Below are 21,965 nucleotides of genomic sequence, written 5' to 3' on the forward strand. Positions count from 1 at the left end.
CGTGCCCGGGTATACCTTTCCTTCGGGCAGATGTTCAACCGGCGTGATTTGCTCCAGTTCTTTGACCGTTGATTAGGCAAGACCGGATAACTCGATATGACAAGCCCACTGGGCAACACCCGAACTAAGAAGGCTATAGCCATATTAAAATGGTTCGAAGACGTCTGTGACCCATAATAATAAAAAAATGCCTTGAAAAATTTTAAAACCCGTTATAAAGGCTATCCTCGACAAACTATAATCGAAAAATTATAAGTACTTTGGGGAAATGTTTCCGGTCATACCAAACCCCCACGATACCTTAAACAAAATAATGTCAACGGCAAGGTCTGTTCGAATCTCCGAAGATGACCTAACTATCTCATGCTAAGGCATGTCGATATTTGCAAATATAAATAATAAAGCAAAGTACACAACAAAACTCAGAGATTGCCGAAGGGAAAACAAGCTTTATATTATATATACGTAAAGTCTTTACAAAGGCCAAACGACCTTAACAAAAGTACAAAAAATGTGCAAGACACTTAAACGACCTGGTCTTCACCGTAGCCCGCCTCATTGCCAGGGTCTTCGGAGTCTCCTCCATCCTCGAATCCGCTCGAACCCTTGGAGTCTTCTCGGGATAAGCCAACCTCTTGGCCTCAGCTTCGAGCCCCTTATCACTCTCGATTTTGGCCGATAAGTCGAAACCCCCGAGCATGAATCTCTTCGAGAGCTTATCACTCTCGATAAGCTCGACGATATCTTTTGTACGGACTTGGGCCGCCTCGGCATAGGCCTTATATTGGGCCACTATTTCATCGGCATCGGCTTTAACAACAACAACCACTGACTTGGCTGTTTCCAGCTCCTTGGCATGATTTTCTCGATCGGAGACGGCTATACTTAGCTAAGATTGGAGCTCCCCAACCCTTTTGACCTGAACCTCGGCCTTTTATTTTGCCTCTTGAAGCTGGGCCTCAGCCAAAGCCAACTACGCCCGAGCAGTCTCCTTTTCCAAGGCCAAGCGGTCCATCCTGCCTCTCCATTCGTCGGTCTCGGTCTTGACATCGTCCATCTCAGCTCGCAGTTGATCGATCCGATCAATTTTTGTTGGACCTGCGAATTCTGGCTGTTAGTCACCGAGCCTAGCTCATCGTCACTAACCTCAAATAGTTTAACCTGCTCGACCAAATCGGCATGCTCCTTCCGAGCCACCTCCAAATCAGATCGGAGGCTCTTAGCCTCCCCCTCACGCTGCTCGCTGAGAAGTTTGTAAGAATCTCTCTTCTCAGTGAGCCCTTTGACCTCGACCTCAAGCTGGTTTAGCTCATCTCGATATCGGATAAAGGTCTCATGATGAAGCACTAAGGCCTGCAGACACAAAGAAAAATGTTAAGATTATCCACAAATTAGGCTAAGTATGAAATGAAATCATTAAGAGATATTTGAAGTTACCCGGTTTAACGCCTATTGTGCTTCATTGAACAGGCAGGGCACGACTACCTCATTCATCTTATCTTGGCCCTCCTCGGTCATCAAGCGTCGAAGATAGCTGGCCACCCGTACGGGGGCAAAAAGTATCCGGACATCCTCCGGAACAGAGATGACGATCGACCGCTTCTGGCCGGGATCCACACTCGGAGTTGGAAACTGGTTGACCAGATTCGGCCTTGAAGAAGGCCCGCTTGTTGGAAACTGGTTGACCAGATTCGTCCTTGAAGAAGGCCCGCTTGTTCTCGAAGACGGAAGGATCCCCTCGTTGGGACGTTCCTTCACCGTCTGAGCCTCGTTGTACATGGACTCAGTGAACGAAGGCGACTAGGTGATGTCGATCATATTGTGTGCTACTTTTAGGGCGTCGTCGACATCCTGAGAAGCTTCAGCCACGGCCTCCTCGTCGGCCTCCCTAACTTGAGGCAGATTGACCTCATCTCTCTCTGGTTTGGATGCCCCTTGCCCTTCGAGTCGTGACGACACTTGAGCCACCAGATTGAAGGCTTCCTCTTCTTGTTCTTATTCAGATTCATCCCTCAGCCGATTGAGAGACTCCAAAGATGGTGCTCGAGCGCTGGTGCTTTCTTTGAATTTACGCACCAGCCTTCTCCTTGGCTTCTTCTTCTCCAAGCTCGGAGAATTCGGAGCCCTTTTTCTTTTCTTCTCTTCACCCTGCCTCAGAGCAGGGGACTCGATGGGTAAATCATCGCTACTGGATGAGGGCCTCATTTTGACATCCTTGGATAAACTTGCAAAAGGAAATAAAATAAGTGAGGACTTAATGATGCATAAGGGAAACCAAATATTACTCATAAAAGAAATCTTACCATGCGAACGGGCCTCCCATCGACCCTTCGAAAGCTCTCGCCACGAACGTACGAAATAAGGCCTTTGTAATGCGATGCCTCGACCTACTCCATGAGTCGAGAAACTGCATTCAAGACCCGAGCAACAACTGCACCACCACAGAACACCGATAAGAAGGAAGGAAAAAATGATAAATTAAATTTTGGAAGCAAAATTATACTTACGTGACATGTTCCACTTCTCAGGGAATGACATGTGCTCGGCTGGGATCAAGTTCGAGGTCCTCACTCGGACGAAATGGCCTAGCCAACCTCGATCCTTATTTTCATCGATACTCGAGAACGAGGCTTTACTGGCCCGACGGGCGAGCTTGATCAATCCCCCTGGTAGAGTCGGGGACTGTATAAATGCATAAGGTGGTCGATAGTGAAAGGGCACCCTTCGATCTTGCTTACAAAGAAACGGAGGCGGATTATGATCCTCCGGAAAGAAGGGTGAATTTGACCGAGGGTTACCTCATATCTTTTGCAAAAGTCGATGATAAGTATAAACACTTAAGTATAAACACTTAAAAATCTCTCGACGTGGGTGGTGATGGCTTCGTCAGGTTCGGGAACCACCACATGTTTGTCAACCCAGTTACAATCCTTTTTGACTTCGGAGAGAATATCCTCAGTGATCGAGCAGATGTACCTCGAGACCTCCTCGCATCGGCCTGGTACGGAGGAGGGCTTTTCGGCCTTAAAATCAGCATTGACCGGGCATCCTCCCGGGATGAACATTTTCAGAGGAGGTTCTGGTATTGGTTCCTCGACAGCAGTACGCAAAATGGTCTCTTCCGTAGCCGGCCGCAAGGTAGAAGGAGTTTCATTTTGGGGAACGGTTTTTGAAGCATTCACCATTTCTTTGAAAATGAAGGAAAAAAGAGGAAAAATGGGAAGTTAAAAAGAGTACACTTGATGGATTAGGATGAAGACGGAACATAAGTTCTTATAAAAAGATCTCAAATAACCGAAACATAAGTGCCTAAAAAAATTAAGATTGCTAAGGTACGAGGGCAAAAAGATTGAATGTAAAGTTTGAATGAGCAAATGAGGGAGGTATTTATAGATTTTCAACGATGGTTCGCATCCAGGAGTGGCCGACCAGGAATTGACAAACATGTAATGCCATTAAGACTTGACTGACGAGACGTTTCGACTGTTTTGTCGCTTCTGTCGTGTGTTGTCGAAGAAAGAATCGGAAGCTCATGTTGTTTCTCGTCGTCTACTCTCCGAAAAACGAAGGGACTATATGTATACGGTTGAGATCGAGTTCGCCTATGACATGAAAGGACAGGCTCGGAACATGACAATGCAAGACTGAAGATCGGCCCTGAGTCACACCGGGCTAGAACCTGGGGTCAGGACACCTGCTTTCGAGAACATTGAGTTCGAGACTCCGAAGTCGATCCTAGCCCCGAACGAGCTCTAAGAAACATTGTTAGTATAACCAACCGAAATATCCGTATCCAGGCAGATGTTGCGGCGGGAATCTCGACGCGTATCAGTAAAGAACCGGCAATCAGCAAATCAAGAGATTTTTACCTTTTATAGAATTGTACCTACAGTAGGACTCCTCTACTATATAAAGGGGAGTATTATAATTCATTGAACACATTGTAACATGCATTCCAAAGCAATACATTATTATTCTCTTTAATTTCTTATTCCTCTGTGTCTTGATATCGATCGAAGTACGCCCGACTCAAGGGTGATTAACCTTCCAAGGCTGAGACTGTTCAATTCGTGTGGTTTGCATTTACTTTATCATTATTTATTTCAATTGCAATCTAATTCATCGTTTTGTGTAAAGTTAATTCATGTATCCTTAAAACCACTTACAAATTCAATTGCTATCCGATTTTGAAGGTAAACAATACCGTATTTTATATATGTGTGTGTGTGTGTATATATATTATATATATCTTGTTAGCTAGTGTTCCGTGGTTTATGATTTTTTAATATTAAACTAGCAGAAGAAAAATATGTGATTTTTAGGAAAGAAAAAAAATAGTGACTCCAAGTGCTAAATGGAGGCATTTTGTCTAAAAGATAATTAATTATGGATGCAAGCATAGTGTCGGTACCTTTTCCGTATATGAATATCTTTTATTAATGTTCTACGGTATAATATTTTACAAATGCACAATAATTTAAGATATCTGGAACTAATAAATCGTGCCTTGTTAATGCTTTGCACTATATTATTGTATATCGTAATACGACAAGCTAATTTGCACATCATGTACGACGTCAAAAACTAATCTCGCACACAACTCTCTTAATGCTTTGTTTTATTAAAAGTAAATGTTTCGGAACTCAAGTTTTGTTTGTTTATCCGATTAATTCAGATTATCAGTGCGTGAACTTAGTGGCGTAGCCATATATATAATGAAGGGTGGTCAGCTAAATATTTTTAGTAAAAAAATAATATTATATATAAAAAAATTATACTTACACAAATTAAAAATTACTTTTTATTTATGAATATTAAATCTTGAACATCTTTAGTGAAGTTTCTGGTTTCGTCATTGCGTGAGTCCTCTAAAAAGTGAAGAGTTCTCTAATTTCAAAAACTCGAACTTAAAATTTCTAATTAAGAGTAAAGATATCTTATCCATCGATCATTTGATAGCATTTAAGTATTTCTTCTTCTTTTTACTGCTTTCTTGTGATTTTTGATAGCCAGATTTAATGCGTGGAGAACGTGTTAATTTGGGTATGAAATTATAAGTATCATTAATTGGTAACCTACTTATAGCACGATACTGACAAACAGAAAGCTGTTGTTCTCCATATCTAATTTATTGACTTTACTGCAAAAATTTAGAAATTCAGATATAATTAATCCCTTAATTAATTATTATGCGTATCCTTAAGAGGACAGCTTAGTTGGCAAGAACTCATAGTTCCATTTCGTTCCCAAATTTGAATTTCGCCTTACGGTAACCTTCATTACTTTTTTAAATTAACTAAATGAAAAAAACAAATATGTGCCAAATCTTTTTCTAATATTTTTAAAGGCTTATTTTCTAAAATAACCTTTTAAGATGACACTCTTTCTATTTTATCCTTGTTTTAAAATGCTTTTAGATACAGCTTAAGCATTTTACAATTGGGAGAACGAACAAATTAAGAGCTGGCATGTAAAAAGGAAACCGATAAATCGTACCAACCAGATAATTCGAGTCAAACCGAGAAAAAAAATTCGATTGTGGTTTGGTTTGATTTGGTTTGGTGTTGGAAAAAAATCCGACCATAATTGATTTGGTTTGGTTTTAACTAAAAAAAAATCAAATCAATACCAAACCAACCCGACATTATATTTATACAATTTTAAAAAATATTTTATGTATATAAATATTTATTGTAATATAATTTATAATTATTTCTTAAATTTGTTCACAGTTTTATCTTTAAAAGATTATTTAAATTTGGACATAACATTCTTGAATGATTCAATAAATTTTATAGCCCATAAAGGTAGTAAGTCAAATAAAGTTCAAATCAATACTAATGCTAATAAAGGAAATTCAATTCAACACTATGAATGACAATAGTGTTAGATATCTATTTTTTTAGTTTTGCATTGATTTATAATGAAAATGTATAACCTAATTTATCTTTTTTTTTTATGCTTAGTTGTGTAATTAATAGTACTTATTAGTTGTACTTATTTTAGCACGACCTATATAGTATTTTTAGGTTATGTTAATTTTTATTATGGTATATTAATTAATAATATTTTCTTTGTGCGATTTTATTATCTATGTTATTGAATATTTTAGTACAATATTATGACTCATCTCATATTATTATTATTATTTTATTTTATTGGAAAATACATTATATAGTTGTATCCTATTAGGACTAAAATAAATATTTGGAGTACAAGTTACATATTTTGTGCTATTAAGACTTTACCGGAAAAAAATCTAAAAACCCGAAAAAAATCGAAATACCCGAGAAAATTTGAGATTAAAAAACCCGACTTTATTGATTTGGTTTGGTTTATAAATTTAAAAATCTGACACCGTTGGTTTGGTTTGGTGATTGAAAAATCCGAACCAATCTGACCTATTTACACCCCTAGTTCCTGACATTAGAACCTAGTGGTCTTAATTTTGGTCATAATCCTTTTTATTGGTAGTTCAATTTTAGAATGAAAAATTTACGGCTACCGGTTCCTAACAACTTAATCCCACTGGTCTAAAATTTTGTGAAAATAGCACGTGCTAGTCAGTTTTCGAATTGATAATTAGAATATCGTCGGCGTTTGCAAAGTCATTAAAAATAGCCATTATTTTGTTGAAACAAAAAAAGTTGAAGCTTCTGCGTTCCAGCATATTATGTTGGAACGGGTACATGGAAAGTTCCAGCATAATACAATGGATTATGGAGCTCATGCATATAAACTTTCAACATATTAGGTTGGAACTCGAGCACATTATGAAATTCCACCACATTATGCGAGAATCTCATATGTAAAAAATTCGTATTCCAGCATATTATGCTGACATTTTTCCGGATTTTAAGGGTATTTTTATTCAGATTTTATCTTTACATGAAAAAAGTGGCTAAATTTTGATTACTTTGAAATTGTTGCTATTTTTCAATCACCAGTTGTAAATCTGATTATTTCTCATTTCCCCCCTAAATTTTGGTCATAAAGTTTTTTCCGGCAACTCAATTTCTTTTACAAGTTTAGCCCATTTATTTAAAAACTTGGGCTAATGTTTGATTAGAAAGGAGCTTGTGGTATTTAGAAATTTATATGATAAAGTCGTATAAGATTTACACTATGCTTTATCATAGAGAATTTATGGATTTATACGATACAGTTGTTAATTGAGCCTTGGAATGTTGCTCAAAGGCGGTAATCTTCCTTCAACCATGAAAGTTTAAATGTGGATTTCAAACTTGTCTTGTCCCAATTGGGCTTTAGAATTGGACGAACCATCAGCCCTGGACTGGTTTTGGGATTTTTGCTTTCAGCAATCTAAATCTGGACTGCTTCAATTATAATTTGGGGAAATGCTTTCAGCAATCTAAATCTGGACTGCTTCAATTATAATGTGGGAAAACGATATTATTTTTCCGACTACCGAAGGTAAACAGTTTCTGCCGCAGGCTAAAAGTGAATAAAAGTCCAAATCAGCAATTCTAAATCTGGATTGGAGTATCCAAGTTCAAGATTAGTTTGCTTTCAGCAATCTAAATCTGGATTTCATTGTTATACTGATTCTTATTAATTTATGTTAATCAACTTAATCAATTAACTACTGCTTTCATTTGCAGGATTTTGGCTATCTAAATAATGAAATCACATTGGATACCCAGCTTGAGATAATTGTCATTAGCCACTGATATATTTATGCATGTTTGTAGATGAAAATCATTGATGGTAATAATTAATAAATGAAATGCATAATTTACCTTCTTTTTTATATGCTAAAAGTGACAAGTAGAAGTGAAAATTTATTTTTAAAATACAAGTAAAAATGAACGGCTCTTTTCAAGATGAACAATGCGGCTAAGCGTGCATCTGGGGCGGATGTGCCGATGGATGGAGTATGTTTTTGTATAAATAATGAGATCACATTGGATACCTTTCCTACTTTTTTTTCTTAAATAAACAACATGCATAAATTGTCACTTTCATTTCTAGCTCCTCTTGGTCGAATTGGTTGATCATAAAATTAACACAGAAGTTAAAAGTGTAAATCATCTCATAATTAGCAGCCATGGCAATGAATACTTTGCTTTTGTTAATCATCTGCTTAGTATCTGCTCTAATAATAGTTCAATCATTTATCAAGAATCTCAAGCAATCAAACAAGAAAATTCAACATCAACCTCCTAGCCCGTTAGCATTACCAATCATCGGTCATATGGGCCATTCATGTTAATCCGTGCTGGTGCATCATCGTCATATATAGTGTCGAATGGCGCCATAGCAAAAGAAATTTTTAAGACTAATGATGTCATTTTTGCTGCTAGGCCAGAATTTGGCTCTTCAGAATACCAAATTTACAAAGACACCTTGTTTTCCACTTTGGATTATAGCAAGTACTGGATTTTTATGAAGAAAATTTGTATGACAGAGATTCTCTCCCCTCAGCAGATTACTAAATTTGCTGATGTTAGGAAGGAGGAAATGATGAAATTGTTGGAATTTTTCGCCGAGTGTTCAGAACAAAGGGAGGCTTGTGATGTTGGAGTTCAACTTATGGCTATGACAAATAATCTTATTTGTAGGCTGACTATGAGCACAAGAACCTCAACTAATGTCAATGAGAGCGCGGAGATAAGAGAAATCGCTAAGGGAATAACATTACTTTCAGGGCAATTGAGCTTAGGTGAAGTGTTTGGTCCTTTGAAGAAATATGATCTCCTTGGAGCTGGAAGAAAGGTCAAAGCTTTGTTGCTTAGGTTTGATAAGTTTATGGATGGGATCATCGAGAAACACGAAGAGGAAAGGCGCGCTGGAAGTAAAGACAGGAAAGATATGATGGATATTTTTCTGGAAATTGCAGATGATAAAAGTACTGAGATGAAGCTCACTAGAAATGGCATCAAGGGTCTTTTCTTGGTAAGAATCATCTCTTGAGAAATGTGGATCCACTGCTTAAGCTTAAACTTAATGCGTTCAACCTTTTTGGTTGAAATTTTAATAATAGTTGAAAATTAAGTGACTTTTCACACATATATATATACATATGCTCTGTCTAAAAAATGCTAGGTTCAGTTGATGGTTCTTTTATTTATTTATAGAAATTAACTTAAATAGTCGTCCACCCGAAGCCTCATGACAACATAAAGTTAGCCTTATGAATTGAATCTTAAGTAAGGGAGCCCCCCATTTTCATCAGACTTTCAGTGAAGTAGGAGCTCGCTCCCTACCTAGCAGTTCTTCCATGGGTTGTCTCTCGAGGTCTTGTTAGAAGGCAGTTTTCAAAATAATAGTTGGAAAATGTATATATTATGTATATTTAGTGTATAACAAATGTATATTGGCTAGGAGATGTAAATATTTTTTATCGAACGGCTAACTTCCCCTTCTTTTTTGGCCTTATTTAATAGGATCTGTTCTTGGGAGGAACTGATACAACAAGTGTTGCTTTGCAATGGGCACTAGCGGAGCTTCTGAACCATCCAAAGGCAATGAAGAAACTCCAAGAAGAGATTGACAGAAAAGTTGGATTAAACAGACTGGTTGAGGATTCAGATATACAAAATCTTCCTTATCTGCTAGCTGTTGTCAAGGAAACTCTAAGATTGCATCCTTCATTGCCCTTAGTATTCCGAAAATGTAGGGAAGATTGTGTGATCAATGGTTACAAAATATTTAAAGATTCTAGGCTTGTAGTCAACCTTTACGCGGTTAATAGGGACTCAAATGCATGGGCTGATGCAGATGAGTTTATACCAGAGAGATATTTTAACTTGAACGAGAACCTCGCGATCGAGCCTGATGAATTGGAGGCTATTAAAGATGGCCAGAACTTCTGTTATGTGCCATTTGGTGGAGGAAGGAGAGGATGCCCAGGTGCTGGACTTGCAGCAGCAGTGTTGCATAGGACACTTGGTGCAATGATCCAATGTTTTGATTGGAAAATTAAAGGTGCAGATGAGACACTTAATATGGAACAAGGAGCTGGATTTTCTGCTGCCATGGTTTATCCTTTGGTTTGTTATCCTGTTATGCGTGTTAAAAAGTACAGCCCGGTGCACAAAGCATTCCGTGTTCGCACAGGGTCAGGGAAGGGCTGCATTGCAGTACCTTCATACCTTTGCCCCACTATCTTAAGGTTATCCCGAGCCACTTTATTAAAGCAAACTTTTGCTCGTCGTCTGTGTCTTTAGTCAAAGCTATTTCTTTTATATACACCATTTAGAGCATTCTAAAGAGAGATTATAACATATGTCACAACCACCAATCTGTTTTTTTTTTCTTTCTTTCTTTTTTGTTAATCAACGCAAATTGACATAAATATATAAACAACCATCCTTATACCTCCTTTTACAGATCGAGTGTAACATTTTCCTCAAAAGAACAAACATAGCTAACAAGCATAAATAGGCATATATTGTCATTTTGTTTTTGCTTATTTATTCCAAGGATAATAGGGATGGCAAAGGGAGAAGTAGTTTAAGGAGTTACTTGAAGAATTACTTTACCGACATTAGAGCTAGAAAATAGAGATGCTAAACTCTCCAAAAAACTCTCAATACCATTGTAGATTTTGTGTTTGGATTTTATTTTGCCCTCTTTCAAGTAAACTTCCATCTCTTTTATGAATTCCTCAAAGTGGTTATAATATGAACCTACCATAAACCCTTTCATCATAACTTCTTTACCCACCATGTTCAATAGGTTCCGAACCCCTTCTCTTTCTGTCCAAACCTGCAAAATCCAAAAAATAAAAATAAAAAATTGGTGATTTGAGTTTTTTTTTTCAATAGCTTGAAAGGAAGAAGGGGGACCTTGGAGCAACGGTAGAGTTGTCTCCGTGTGACCTATAGGTCACGGGTTCGAGCTGTGGAAGCAACCACTAATGCTTGCATTATGGTAGGCTGTCTACATCACAACCCTTAGGGTGCAGCCCTTGCTCGGATGCTGCATGAATGCAGAATATTTGTGCACCAGGCTGTCCTTATTTAATAGCGGAATGAAGAAAAAGACCAAGTTTGTACAAAAGTTAGGAATCTTTACACAATTAGCCGGTCAGATTTACCATTTACTTTGTTTGATCGGTATACATAAATTATATATAGTTATACACATATTATACATGTATTAAAATAGTAAAGGGTACCTTGTTGTACTCGGATATCATCCCACAAAGTGCAATACGAGCTCCGTGGTTGACATGATTAAGAACAGCCTCAAGCATTTTACCACCAACATTGTCAAAATAAACATCAATCCCATTTGGGAAATATCTGTAAGAGGTAATACAAAAATTATGAGCATGTCAATCGCTAGAAAAGTAGTCCAAGGAAAATAAAAAGATTTACTAGCTAGTAATTAGTACTACCAAAAACCTAAATATTTTGAAGAAGCAAAGAAATTTACTTGGTTAATGCAGCATCATAATCTGTCTCTACACGGTAATTAAAAGCATCGTCGTAGCCACATTCTTCTTTCAACAGCTTCACCTACCAAGAGAAAAGAAGAGGAAGCATATATCCAGATTACAAGCATAATTTAATTTATCTCCAGTTGAAAAGACTTACTCTTATGAAAAATATATTTTCACTTTCACTTAATCTATTTTCGCAAATCAAGAGAAGAACAATCTTTTTTTCCCCTTGTTTTACTCTTATAATTAACTACTTACTCTCCATATCATTTCCTAAATTTTTTTGAAATGTTATCATTATTATGGGATTATAAAATACATATTTCAATTATTTTTTCTTAAAAGGGAATGCAAAGTCAAAAGTGAAAAACTAAAAGTGAACAGAGAGAATATATATTTAACCGAGTTACCAAACAGCTTCTAAAATCGTTGTTGTGAGCTGTAAAATTTTAACCTAGATTTTTCGTAAGAGAAAAGGTCTGATACTATAAGTTTTGAGGCAAAAATGTATTAATTCCAATTCTCTAGTTAGACAACATAAGTCCCTCTGTTATTGAATATACATAAATAAAAAAAAAAGGGCACCTTTCATTTATTACACACTCTTTGCTTTTGAATATAAGGCACCTTTTAATATTTCAAAAATAATTACTTTAAAATTTTTATTTTACTCTTATAATTGACATATTTAATTAGGCCACAAATTTTGTTATTTCTTAAATTACTTCATGTCTAATTAAATATCGCCATATAAAATGAAACGCATGGAACATTAGGTAATATCAAACAATCATATAGTAAATAATTTAGGATTTAACACAAATAATACCTTATCATCTGAACCAACACTTCCAACAACTCGACACCCTTTTACTTTGGCTAGTTGTCCAGCTATAATTCCAACTCCTCCCGCTGCAGCCGATATGTACACATTCGATCCCGCTTTAGCATTTCCTATCTTTTCTATGCCCACCCACGCAGTTATACCAGGCATTCCTATTACACATAAATAAAAGAAATTACTTGATTTTTGCTTTAAGTTCATGACTGTAAAAACGATAATTAAAATTGGTGAAGGAGAGGTATTAGGTATATACCTAAGCAACTAAGATAATCGGGCAACGCAATCCCAATTGCAGGAGTAATCTTCTGAAGTAAATTTGAGGGCATAACTCCAAATTCTGAAACAGGGCAAATACGGCTAAGTACTATATCTCCCTCTGAAAACTTGGTGTCCTTAGATTGAATTACCTTCCCCATTCCTAATGCTCTTATCACCTGCACTGTATCATTTTATTAATTAATATCAGCATACTAGAGCTATGCATTTATATTAGAACTTTAACCGATATTAAAGTCCGTCGACTGTAAACACAAACAACAACAACAACAACAACAACAATCTAATAAACTCCAACAAGTGAGGTCTAGGGAGGGTAGAGTGTACACAGCCTTACCCCTATCGGGAAGGTAAAGAGTATATTTACGATAGAACCTAAAAATAGAAGAAAAGAAGTAGTAGCAACAAATACTAACAACGACAACAAGATATTAAAGTGAAGCAAAGATAGCAATCAAACAATAGATAGTACTCGCAATCTAAGGATAGAAGGATACCTCAACGGTAAACACACAGAATACTTATATTTCTTTTTCGCTATTTTTGAATTCCTTTGAAGCATGTATATGGCACTCTTTTATTTTCTGTTTATTCAAAAATTTATGCAATTATTAACTTTAAATTTATTGTTTTACCTTTATTTACATGCATATATAGTAACCGAAATGTCATGACATATTTATGATTATAAGTTTTGAAGGTATTTTTGATACTCCCTTTATATCTCTTCAAATTACCATTTATCTCTCCGCAAAATTTATAAATCATTTACTAAAGCAAGGATTAGATTAGGAAAAGATAGCTACTGCTTTTTTATTTTATTTAGTGGAGCGTTATTTTTTTGAACAAATTTTCTTTGGTTAAAACCACACTTACCTTCGATCCAGGGGCGGATCTACTAAGGCCCGCGGGGTGGTACACCACCCGCAAGCTTTGTTCGAAATCTTAACTATATATGTATGCATATCTGCGAAATCTTATAAATATTCCGAGTGCAACCTGGAGTAACAAAAGATTTTAAGATGCCTGCGGTAAATGGCTGATAAATCCTCCTTGGCAGTAAGGGATCGAACCACTGAGACAAAACTTTTTAAAACCTTTTTAACTTGCTGCATCATCACGTATTCTCGGTAAATTTTGATGTTATTGTTCACTTATTTTTCTTTCTTCAATTCTATTCAGTTCTCCTTATTTTCTTTCTTTAATTATTGTTGACCATATCTTTCTTTGTTAGTAAATCTTGACTTTTTTTTTTGGTCTCTTAGTTAGTACTATTTGTTTTTTTTACCCACACTTAAAACAACATTTCCTTTTCAAAATCCTCGCTCCCATTAGAATCCCAAAAGACAAATAGTTAGTACTATTTGTTTTTTTCAAAGTTGATCAAATCGATTAGCTTGGCAACCGGAGCCTCCAAATTCTGGATCTGCCTCTGGTTCGATCGGACTAATTGCAGTATATAACAATTTTTATTTTTTTTTAGTTTGCGATCAGTCTAACAACATCACATAAAATCAGACTGAGAGAAGTGAAGATAGTAAACCTGGCCAAGTGGAATCTGAGGAAGAGAGAGGCCATCATCTAGACCACTCAATTGAGTGCGTACATATGGATCAATGGAGACATAGAGGACTTGGAATGTCACATGTCCATCTGGAATGGAATCCTCTCTCAACGATAAACTCACAGTACGTTGCTTAAGATGTTCAGAATTGGGAACACCCGTCGATGCATAACTAGCAACATACCACTCTCTATTCTCCACCTCCGTCGATGATTTGTGTGAAGAAGAGATTTTAAGATGATATATGCACCGAGGAAAAGGCGTAATAAATTGAATTTTGGTGGTCCCCAGACGTATAGTGGTAGGTCCTACACACCTTGTGCTGTAGTTTTCCTAGGCTAAATTAGAGATGTGATATTATGCGGTGGAGAAAAAAATGAATAGTTTGCTTTTGTTCGTTGCACGTTTTTTACATGTTCTTCTTTCCTTATAAATAGCGAATGACACTTACAAATACTCAAGTATTTGAATAAAGTTATAAGGCGTAGTTTTTGGTTTGAATACAAGTTATGCACGATAGATTACGCAAGAATTAGTAGCGTAGGAATTAGTAATGCAAAGAATATAATGTAGTGATTAATAATGTGATTTTTTTTTTTTTTTACTTTCTTCTTGAATATTTTTAAGGAAAAAAGAATAAATAAATCTAAAGAATGTGAGGGCAATTTTATCAATTTTTATTTTAATTCATATATTGCTAATATTCGTTTTTTATTCCATATTTTACCCTGTATAAATATTTTATAAATACCTATAGGGGTGTACATAGGTCGGGTTAGTTTGAATTTTTTAATTATCAAACCAAACTAATTATATCGGGTTATTAAATCTAAAGAACAAACCAAACCAATAAAAGTCAGGTTTTTAAATCTCGGATTTTCTCGGGTTTTCAGGTTGTTTCGGGTTTTTTTTTTTTTTTTTTTATCAAAAGCCTTCATAACACAAAACATAGAATTTGTGCTCCAAATATTTCTGTAATCCTAGTAAAATCGAACTATATAAGGTATTTTTTAATAAAATAACATAAATATGAGATGATTCATGGTATTGTACTAAAATATTCAACAATAAAGATGAGAAAATAGCAAAAAATAAATATTATTAATTAGCCATAATAAAAAAATATATAATTTAAAATTAGTAATAAGTTGCTAAAATAAGTACGACTAATAAGTACTATTATTTACATGACTAAACACTAAAAAAAAAATAAGTTATGCATTTTATCTCAACCACGAAAAAACTAAAAAATAGATACCCAACACTATTTTCATTCATAGTACAAATGAATTGAATATCTTTTATTATTATTAGTATTGATTTGATTTTGGTTTAGGATTTATTTGAGTCACTAACATTTATGGACTATAAAACTTATTGGAGCATCCAAAAATTATAAGTCCAAACTTGAAATAATACGTTTAAAGATAAATTATGAAAAAAGCTTAAGAAATATTTATAAACTACACTATAATAAATATTTTCATGTATTAAATATATTTAAAACTTCTATACATATAATATCGGGTTGGTTTGGTTTCGGTTAAAACCAAACCAAACCAAATATCGTCGGATTTTTTTTCCAACACCAAACCAATCAAACCAAACCATAGTCGGGTTTGTTTTTCTCGGTTTGACTCGTATTATCGAGTTGATACGGTTTGTCGATTTCATTTGTACACCCCTAAATACCTACATAAATTATACCGGTGGAAAAGAAAACAAATAACAAAATAATGTAGTATTAGTTAGTACCAATTTGTATGTGGTGATTAAATGCTTATTTCACCAACCAAACGGCCTCTAATTGATATCTCTATATGCATCGATATAATTCAATAAGAAAAGTTACAGTTTCGAGTTGCCCATTCGATTTCAAAATTTAATTTGTTGGACTTAAACATCAAACATTCAAATATCATAACATTAAGTCCAAACAATTTTGTCACGACCCGAAATTTCCCATCTTCTGGACTGTAATGGCGCCTAACATTTCACTTGCTAGGCATGCCAACGTTAGAATAATTTAAACCATTTTAACAATTCATTTTAATTAAATAGTAAAGAAACCAAACAACTGGAATAATGTCTGAATTAAAGTGAACAAAACAAAATAATAACGATGTTTAAATACCATTCCAGAACTGGAGTCACAAGTGCACGAGCTTCTAGAATAATACAAACAAGGGTCTGAATAAAATAAAGCTATCTGAAAGAAAGCACACAGCTAAAATAAAGTAGAAGGAGACTTCAGAGCTGCGAACGCCGTGCATCTATACCTCAAGTCTTAACTGATAGCTGAATCCGAGCAAAATCTACAGTATGCCGCTGGGACCAGCTCCGGTATCTGCACAAGAAGTGCAGAGTGTAGTATGAGTACAACCGACCCCATGTACTCTGTAAGTGCCGAGCCTAACCTCGACGAAGCAGTGACGAGGCTAAGGCAGGTCATTTACATTAACATGTACGCAATAATAATAATAATAATAATAATAATAATAGGAATAGAGGTAAGACAAGTAAATCATATCAACAATTGAAGTCAATCCAGCAGTATAACCAATTATTTCTTTTATCATTCTATTGCGGTGTGCAACCCGTTCCCCCAATATAATCCTTCAATTAAATTCCGTTGCGGCGTCCAACCCGCTCCAATAATATAAACTTAAAATATAATCCGTTGCGGCGTGCAACCCGATCCCCCAATATATTCATTTTTATTTCCATTGCGGTGTGCAACCCGCTCCAACAATATAATTTAACAACTCTTAAATGTAATAAAAATACTCCAATAAATACCACATTCAATAAGAAATTATCAGGCAACAAAGCATGCAATAATTATAATTTATTTAGGAAACAAGTAATGACAAGTAACAGTTAATTGTGGAAATCAGGGAGAACATATGCAATTTAATATTTAATATGCTAAATGTCAAGTAGCAATTAAGACACATAGGTCAAATAAGCATGTAGCAATTATAACATGAATTCAAAACTTAATATTTGGCAAGGAATATGAGAGAAACAATTACTCCCTCGGTTCCAGTTTATGTGAACCTATTTCCTTTTTGGTCCGTTCCAAAAATTATATCCTTTTTGGTCCGTTCCAAAAATTATACATATTTTATGTACTTTTTCGGCTAACGAATGTAAATAGTTTATGCCGCGGGCTAAAAGTGAATAAAAGCCCAAAAGCAATTCTAAATCTGGATCGGAGTATCCAAGTTCAAGATTAGTTTGCTTTCAGCAATCTAAATCTGGATTTCATTGTTATACTGGTTCTTATTAATTTATGTTAATCAACTTAATCAATTAACTACTGCTCATTTGCAGGACTTTGGCTATCTAATAAATAATGAGATCACATTGGATACCCAGCATGAGATAATTGTCATTAGCCGCTATGCATGTTTGCATATGAAAATCATTGGAGGTAATAATTAATAAATAAAGTGCATAATTTATCATGATATCCATATTAATTGATGCATATTTTTAATGGATTTGAGACAATGATTTGAAATGAGTAATCGATACTGCGAGTATAACAGGAAAAAAGAAATTGTCTTCTCTTGATATGCTAAAAGTGACAACTAAAAGTGAAAATCTATTTTTAAAATAATGCACAAATAAAAGTGAGAGTTACGTTTTTTTTTAATAAATAACGAGATCACATTGGATACCTTTCCTACCCCTTTTTTTTCTTAAATAAACAACATGCATAAATTGTAACTTTCATTTCTAGCTCCTCTTCATCGAATTGGTTGATCAAGAAATATAGAAAATTACGAATGAAATAATTAAATCATATGATTATCTCCTTTTGTCGCCTATGGGTGGAATCTATTGTTTCCTTGTGGTTGGTGTATATATATATATATATATATATATATATATTTATTTATTTATTTATTTATTTTTTTTTGCATTTTATTCCTCTCACCCTACTTGATTACAAAGTCGTTCCAATTTTCCAAAATACTTTAGGCCTTGCGTCTATAAAATTAACACAGAAGTTAAAAGTGTAAATCATCTCATAATTAGCAGCCATGGCAATGAATACTTTGCTTTTGTTAATCATCTGCTTAGTATCTGCTCTAATAATAGTTCAATCATTTATCAAGAATCTCAAACAATCAAACAAGAAAATCCAACATCAACCTCCTAGCCCGTTAGCATTACCAATCATCGGTCATATGTATCTTCTTGGTTCAGTGTTACACCAATCCTTTCAGAAATTAGCATTGCGCTATGGGCCATTCATGTTGATCCGTGCTGGTGCATCATCGTCATATATAGTGTCAAATGGCGCCATAGCAAAAGAAATTTTTAAGACTAATGATGTCAATTTTGCTGCTAGGCCAGAATTTGGCTCATCAGAGTACCAAATTTACAAAGACACCTTGTTTTCCACTTTGGATTATACCAAGTATTGGATTTTTATGAAGAAAATTTGTATGACAGAGATTCTCTCCCCTCAGCAGATAACTAAATTTGCTGATGTTAGGAAGGAGGAAATGATGAAATTGTTGGAATTTTTCGCGGAGTGTTCAGAACAAGGGGAGGCTTGTGATGTTGGAAATCAACTTATGGCTATGACAAATAATCTTATTTGTAGGCTGACTATGAGCACCAGAACCTCAACTAATGTCAATGAGAGCGCGGAGATAAGAGAAATCGCTAAGGGAATAACATTACTTTCAGGGCAATTGAGCTTAGGTGAAGTGTTTGGTCCTTTGAAGAAATGTGATCTTCTTGGAGCTGGAAGAAAGGTCAAAGCTTTGTTGCTTAGGTTTGATAAGTTTATGGATGGGATCATCGAGAAACACGAAGAGAAAAGGCACGCTGGAAGTAAAGACAGGAAAGATATGATGGATATTCTTCTGGAAATTGCAGATGATACAAGCACTGAGATGAAGCTCACTAGAAATGGCATCAAGGGTCTTTTCTTGGTAAGAATCATCTCTTCATAAAGATGGATCCACGACTTAAACTTGATGTGTTCAACCTTTATGGTTGAAATTTTAATAATAGTTGAAAATTTAGTGACTTTTCACGCATATATATACCTATGCTCTATCTAAAAAAATGCTAGGTTCAGTTGATGGTTCTTTTATTTATTTATAGAAATTAACTTAAATAGTCGTCCGCCCGAAGCCTCAACAACATAAAGTTAGCCTTATGAATTGAATCTTAAGTAAGGGGCCCCCCATTTTCATCAGACTTTCAGTGAAGTAGGAGCTCGCTCCCTACCTAGCAGTACTTCCATGGGTTGCCTCTCGAGGCCCTGTTTGAAAGGAAGTTTCCAAAATAATAGTCGAAAAATATTTATATTTAACAGGATCTGTTCTTGGGAGGAACTGATACAACAAGTGTGGCTTTGCAATGGGCGCTCGCGGAGCTGCTGAACCATCCAAAGGCAATAAAGAAGCTGCAACAAGAGATTGACAGAATTGTTGGGGTGAAAAACAGACTGGTTGAGGATTCAGATATACAAAATCTTCCTTATCTGCAAGCTGTTGTCAAGGAAACTCTAAGATTACATCCTTCATTGCCCTTAGTATTTCGAAAATGCAGGGAAGATTGTGTGATCAATGGTTACAAAATACTTAAAGATTCTAGGCTTGTGGTCAGCCTTTACGCGGTTAATAGGGACTCAAATGCATGGGCTGATGCAGATGAGTTTGTACCGGAGAGATATCTTAACTTGAACGAGAACCTCGCGATCGAGCCTGATGAATTGGAGGCCATTAAAGATGGCCAGAACTTCTGTTATGTGCCATTTGGTGGAGGAAGGAGAGGATGCCCTGGTGCTGGACTTGCAGCAGCAGTGTTGCATAGGACACTTGGTGCAATGATCCAATGTTTTGATTGGATAATTAAAGATGCAGAAACACTTAATATGGAACAAGGAGCTGGATTTTCTGCTGCCATGGTTTATCCTTTGGTTTGTTATCCTGTTATGCGTGTAAAAAAGGACAGTCTGGTGCATAAAGCATTTTGTGTTCGCATGGGGTCCGGGGAAGGGCTGCACTCCGAGGAGTGTGATGTAGGCAGCCTAGCTACCCTGATACAAACATCAGTGGCTGGTTCTAAGACTTGAGCCCGTGACCTATAAGTTATATTTAGACAACTTTACCGTTGCTCCAACTTTATTGTTACGCGTGTTAATCCAATAGATTTTGCCACTATTTCCAACTGATTGGACTACATAGGAAGGAGCCAAAGGTCTTAATTTCAGTTCAGACTGTTAAACTTATCTGTTGTTGTTACCGTCTGATTATGTCAATGTCATGTTTATTTTCATATTATATATCATTGAAAACTAGTGAGTGAAGAATCTGGATTTAAAGTATGAATCTTTTATTATTAGACAAAAGGTAAATAACAAAAAACTAGAGTACGGGTTTTGGATCTAACCTCACTCAAGAAATTGGTGAAAGTCTTTCACCTTTGCTGCATTTTTCACGGTCCCAATCCTCGTCAGACCAGACTAGGCTGCATTGCAGTACCTTCATACCTTTGCCCCAATATCTTGTCCCGAGCCACTTTATTAAAGCAAACTCGTCGTCTGTGTCTTTAGTCAATGCTATTTCTTTTATACACACCATTTAGAGCATTCTAAAGAGAGATTATAACATATGTCACAACCACCAATCTGTTTTTTTTTTTTTTTTTGGTTAGTCAACGCAAATTGACATAAATATATAAACAACCATCCTTATACCTCCTTTTACAGATCGAGTGTAACATTTTCCTCAAAAGAACAAACATAGCTAACAAGCATAAATAGACATATATTGTCATTTTGTTTTTGCTTATTTATTCCAAGGATAATAGGGATGGCAAAGGGAGAAGTAGTTTAAGGAGTTACTTGAAGAATTACTTTTCCGACATTAGAGCTAGAAAATAGAGATGCTAAACTCTCCAAAAAACTCTCAATACCATTGTAGATTTTGTGTTTGGATTTTATTTTGCCCACTTTCAAGTAAACTTCCATCTCTTTTATGAATTCCTCAAAGTGGTTATAATATGAACCTACCATAAACCCTTTCATCATAACTTCTTTACCCACCATGTTCAATAGGTTCCGAACCCCTTCTCTTTCTGTCCAAACCTGCAAAATCCAAAAAATAAAAAATTGATGATTTGAGTTTTTTTTTTTAATAGCTTGAAAGGAAAAGGGGGACCTTGGAACAACGGTAGAGTTGTCTCCGTGTGACCTATAGGTCACGGGTTCGAGCTGTGGAAGCAACTACTAATGCTTGCATTATGGTAGGCTATCTACATCACAACCCTTAGGGTGCAGCCCTTGCTCGGATGCTGCATGAATGCAGAATATTTGTGCACCGGGCTGTCCTTATTTAATAGCGGAAGGAAGAAAAAGACCAAGTTTGTACAAAAGTTAGGAATCTTTACACAATTAGCCGGTCAGATTTACCATTTACTTTGTTTGATCGGTATACATAAATTATATATAGTTATACACATATTATACATGTATTAAAACAGTAAAGGGTACCTTGTTGTACTCGGATATCATCCCACAAAGTGCAATACGAGCTCCGTGGTTGACATGATTAAGAACAGCCTCAAGCATTTTACCACCAACATTGTCAAAATAAACATCAATCCCATTTGGGAAATATCTGTAAGAGGTAATACAAAAATTATGAGCATGTCAATCGCTAGAAAAGTAGTCCAAGGAAAATAAAAAGATTTACTAGCTAGTAATTAGTACTACCAAAAACCTAAATATTTTGAAGAAGCAAAGAAATTTACTTGGTTAATATAGCATCATAATCTGTCTCTACACGGTAATTAAAAGCATCGTCGTAGCCACATTCTTCTTTCAACAGCTTCACCTA

At 35.7% G+C, this 21,965-nt stretch overlaps 3 protein-coding genes and 1 pseudogene across 3 annotated transcripts; 2 read left to right on the plus strand and 2 right to left on the minus strand.

Moving 5' to 3' along the window:
- Nucleotides 1-8,015: 8,015 nt before the first annotated feature.
- LOC107765029 (3,9-dihydroxypterocarpan 6A-monooxygenase-like) lies at nt 8,016-10,333 on the plus strand (annotated as a pseudogene).
- A 33-nt stretch (nt 10,334-10,366) lies between these two features.
- On the minus strand, nt 10,367-14,304 carry LOC107765034 (2-alkenal reductase (NADP(+)-dependent)-like). Its single transcript, XM_075238423.1, has 6 exons — nt 14,074-14,304; nt 12,508-12,688; nt 12,240-12,406; nt 11,404-11,486; nt 11,144-11,270; nt 10,367-10,731 (listed from the first exon to the last, which is right to left on the minus strand). Exons 2-6 carry the CDS (start codon nt 12,668-12,670, stop codon nt 10,477-10,479), a joined length of 795 nt encoding a protein of 264 aa, XP_075094524.1. The 5' UTR covers nt 12,671-12,688; nt 14,074-14,304; the 3' UTR covers nt 10,367-10,476.
- A 3,725-nt stretch (nt 14,305-18,029) lies between these two features.
- LOC107762379 (3,9-dihydroxypterocarpan 6A-monooxygenase-like) lies at nt 18,030-20,410 on the plus strand. Its single transcript, XM_075238428.1, has 2 exons — nt 18,030-19,049; nt 19,439-20,410. The coding sequence occupies exons 1-2, from the start codon at nt 18,147-18,149 to the stop codon at nt 20,198-20,200; spliced, it is 1,665 nt and encodes a 554-aa protein (XP_075094529.1). The 5' UTR covers nt 18,030-18,146; the 3' UTR covers nt 20,201-20,410.
- Nucleotides 20,411-20,887: 477 nt separating this feature from the next.
- LOC142173277 ((+)-pulegone reductase-like) lies at nt 20,888-21,962 on the minus strand (the record flags this gene model as incomplete). Its single annotated transcript, XM_075238433.1, has 3 exons — nt 20,888-21,214; nt 21,620-21,746; nt 21,880-21,962. Coding segments are annotated over 3 exons (465 nt in total), but the record flags the coding sequence as incomplete, so codon positions are not given.
- Nucleotides 21,963-21,965: the final 3 nt, after the last annotated feature.

Source organism: Nicotiana tabacum, chromosome 2 (assembly GCF_000715075.1).
Source record: "Nicotiana tabacum cultivar K326 chromosome 2, ASM71507v2, whole genome shotgun sequence".
Classification (NCBI taxonomy): Eukaryota; Viridiplantae; Streptophyta; class Magnoliopsida; order Solanales; family Solanaceae; genus Nicotiana; species Nicotiana tabacum.